Source organism: Aplidium turbinatum, chromosome 7, assembly GCF_918807975.1.
Source record: "Aplidium turbinatum chromosome 7, kaAplTurb1.1, whole genome shotgun sequence".
In the NCBI taxonomy this organism is placed as follows: domain Eukaryota; kingdom Metazoa; phylum Chordata; class Ascidiacea; order Aplousobranchia; family Polyclinidae; genus Aplidium; species Aplidium turbinatum.
Genome location: NC_137478.1, coordinates 3399981 through 3404192, shown reverse-complemented (window position 1 = coordinate 3404192; position 4212 = coordinate 3399981). Strand labels below are relative to the sequence as shown.

Sequence of the window (4212 nt, the reverse complement as noted above, 5' to 3'; positions counted from 1 at the left end):
ACCGAATAATGCAAGCCGCTACTACCACAGCGAACCCGAAACAATCCTGCTTCCTGAGTAAAATTTATATGAGTTATTGTAGCTTAATGCTTGCAACTACGTGTAGGTCTACGGACTAGGTCAATTTTAATATTTGATTCTTGCATAATTTTCTGTATTTGGCCTATAATTTAGGCCTTTACCAAAATTTAAAGAAAGGGAAAAGAAAAAGAAATGGACATTAATTGACTTTTATTTAATTTTCGTTTGTTTCAGGCTAGTTGTACTGTTTTTAATTTATTGTATTTTTTTTCGTTTCGATCCAGTTGTGCTGGATCGTCCAATTGTGCTGAGGAGTCCTATTGGACGAAAACCGGTTCCACAACATAAATTATGACTTTTATTGAAATACTGTTGTGAGTGTTAGCCTAGCCAAATGATTTAAGGTTCAGACTGTTGATAAAAAACTATTGATTCATTTTTTTGGTTTGTTTATTGATTCAGTCAACGCAGGTTGTAAAATCGTGCGAACAAAGCACGTTTCCACTGTCCAACTGTCCAATGGAGTTCCTGATCGTTGCTCTGAGAAAGAGAATATCACTAACACGTGATGTGCTCAAGGATGCTCGATTTGGTACCACAATGTAACCAGCAGCAGACCACAAACACTCGCTTATGGTAGAAGTGGCTGGTTTAGCTAACAAATCTATGCCAATTTAGCCACCATTGGAAAATGAGTTTGATTTTCTTTTTACCATGGTAATGGACACTCGTTTGTTGGTATCCACTCGCTTTTCCAAAAGCGTTGCAATTCGCTGCTAGCATTTTTTTTGAACATGTCTTTTTCTTTCTTTTTTTTAAATCCCCACCTTGCAGCAGGGGTGTACAGAGTAAGGTTTTTTGAACTTTTGCTCCACTTCGACTCCGATGTCTGCGGTTCACTCCTGTTTCTAATAACTTGGGAATATCAACTCCAAACTCCATTCCGACTCCAAACGCAAAATATCAAACACAATCTACTTTTATAGCTTACTACCATGGCCTACTTAAGATACGGCCTAATATGTCGCATTTTAGATGCAAAATTTAAGAGGCTGATTAATGCATTTCGCTTTCCAAACAAACATTGTGTTTTATAACCCTTCAAACGTTAATATTTGTTTGGGGAGGCATTTGCTGAATATTTCCACAACAAAAAAATGTGCAATATTGCTTCAACGATATAACAATTCAAAGATCTTGGTTCAACTCGCACCAAAGTTGTTGTGTCCTTGGATAACACTTTCAAGTACAAGTTCTAAATATTGTCCTTCCCTCTCTTTGTCGTGATAGGATGGAAAATGCCACAAACGACTAAGCCAATCAGTTTTCATAATGTTTATCCAAAAATCCTACATTGATAATTTTTTGATACATCTTTGCACTGTAAACCAAAACATCAAAAGCACAAACGATGATTTCGCAATGAAATTAATATTGACATATAGAATAATACTCAATGGCCAAAAAAGATATTAAAGCATCTCTTTTTAGAACAGACAACACTTGTTATGACTGAATGTTTTTAGTTCTGCTCATTCCAAGTCAGGAGGTTGCATCCTTGTGTAATACGCTTTTCGCCACTTTCACAAATCATTATCTATGCATGGTTGACATAATCTATCAAATCGTACCAATTGGGAAGATATCCAAATCAATTGGAAAACTACGATTAAAGGCTTTAATAGGGGGATTTGTCTTATATATAGCCCCAACCGCTCTTATTTGAACAGGAAAATAACACGAGATGGGACAAACAATAAAAAAGGTAAAAGTGAGTGAGTCCCACACTTGAATCCAAACATCGGGGGATGAGAAGATAAGGTTTTCAGTATACTAAGCCTTCAGCACTAACGAGAGTAGGGTGGCCAGTTCCTTTCTCTCGGCCGCTTTTACTTCAGCAACTACGCCCACCCAAATTTATTACACCCTGGGTAGAGGTGAGCGGTGTTTGTCAACAACCAGCATAAGCCGGGAGTCGAACCAGGATTGCATAATTGGAAAGCGAGCGCCTTACCCGCTGCGCTATCCCACCGCCTCACATTTATAAGTCTTTCGTTCTTTGCCGCTTTTTAAATGCTATTACAGCTTCTTTTCTGATAGAACTATTAACAATTTTTTGTTTGTTGTTAAAAAATATGTTGATTACGATTTTTTGTGCTATCTGATTGCCCCAAGTAGAGTGAGTAGCGCAGGTAAAACAAGCATTGTTGCATTGGGTACGCAAAATAAACTGGGCAGCAGCACGAATCGGTATGCTTGGACATTGTTGAAGAAAAGAGTCAGTTGAATCCAAAACAGCAAAGCAGTGAGAGACATATTGTGCTAATGCGGCAGATGGCACTGTAAGGCCACCACGTGACAGTAAATTGAAATAGGTGTTATTATCTTCATAACTGCCTGAAGATGAGTGAAAACAGGATTGGCAGCTGCTTTTTTCTTTAATCTTTTTGGTTATGTAACCAGCAATAAAGAAAGAAATCTCTTCACTTTCTTTTGTGAGACTAGCTTCGGCAAGTTCGACTGAGTTTTCAAGCAGTAAGCTTTCCAACGGTTCGAAATTTAATGGAGGATTGTTGATCAGCTCTGGTTCTTGCCAAAAGTTGATATCTTCTTTGATGAGTGATTGGCAAAGTAAATGTTTTTCAGAGTTGGAAACTTCGTTGAAACTGACAAGAAAATGTCCCCCGTTCATTTGTCGATATTGTGAAAACCTTCTTTCTATAAGATCACTTTGCAATCTAGCTGTAAGAACAAACTCGTAATTTTCATCCACCAAATCTTTGATGAGATGTGCTTGTGCACGTAGAGTGCAGATCAAAGCGGAACTGGTCTGCTTAGAAAGGCAAAATGTAGAGCCTGCCGTGCAAACCCAGTTTTCAAACCAATCAGCCATGGAAAGAAGAAAATCGACTTTGCCATCGCCTTCAATTATGGCGTTTCCAAGTTTGTTTGAATGATATCGCTGTTTGCTATTTACTATCGTCCACCATCTATTGAATAGCGACAGAAACGCAGCAACATCCTTTCGGGATGGAAAATAGCTTTTCCAGGCAGCTATTGTTGTCTCGTGAAAAATGGCAAGTGCATACCCAACGTTTTGTTTGTTATTGCCAGGATGAAGTGAGCTGTGAGTGAGTTTTGGTGCTTTTCGCAAATTTGGTTTTTGTTTTTCATCTTCTTCGAAGATTTCTCGAATGTCTCTCCACCTTATGTACCCACTTTCGGTTGATGCTATAACTTCACCTTTAAGGTCAATTGAGAAAGCTGGAAAAACAAATTTGTGAACATTTAGGAGATTATTGCGGATATTTTTCAACAAGTGGACGTTGTCAAAGAATAAATACGTCTTCGTTGGGTTGCAAGGATGTTGGATGGTGAAAGCAACATCTGAAGGAATCATTTTGGATAGATGATTAAACGCTGACACATTGGCAGAGTGGTTATCAGTGACAACTCCACGAACGTTGAACCCAACTTTTCTAAGGGATTCTATGCAATCAGACAATTCGGATGCCAACCATTTTCCGTTTACAGTTACCTCTGGGGCAGCTTTCACAACAATGGGAACCGTCTGCTTCAACCCCTGCACCATGAAAACTACAACTCCTTTATACAAGTTTTTGTCCATATCTGCACCAACATAAGATCCGCTTGAATATTGGACGCATTTCTGCACATACATCTCATCCGCCATTAGTGGGCTATTATGTCCTTCGATATGGCACCTTTGTCTTGAAGCAACTTAGCTGCTTTTAGTGCATCCACGTTTCCTGATTTTAGTTTTGCCAATAATGCCATGGATGGAAGTGGAAGTTTTTGCAATAAAACCTTGTATATGCTTGAGGCGATGTGTAGCGTAGCAGGTGCAAATCGTATCATTTCGGATGAGTACGAAGGCCGAAATTTTGGCTTGTAATGTTGTCTTCTTTGCATTTCTAGTAATAAATCACCATCTCCGCCTTCTTGCAAAGTTTGTAGATAATTTGGGAAATTTTGTAACATTGAAATGCTGGTTAGTTTTGCATTTCGACCTTGTTTAAACCATGTTGGCAATGGAACAGGGTTGCCAATAACTTGGAGTTTAACATGCAGATCACTGTCAAGTTTGATTGCTTCGCGCACAACTGGAAAATCATTGACTTCATCAAAAACGAGACGATAATAAATATTGCAACTCTTCGTTTTGTAACA

At 38.6% G+C, this 4212-nt stretch overlaps 1 protein-coding gene across 1 annotated transcript; it reads right to left on the bottom strand.

The window, feature by feature from the left end:
- Positions 1 to 2062: 2062 nt before the first annotated feature.
- On the bottom strand, positions 2063 to 3715 carry LOC145774536 (uncharacterized). The gene has a single exon (XM_082585800.1). The coding sequence runs from the start codon at positions 3713 to 3715 to the stop codon at positions 2063 to 2065; it is 1653 nt and encodes a 550-aa protein (XP_082441926.1).
- Positions 3716 to 4212: the final 497 nt, after the last annotated feature.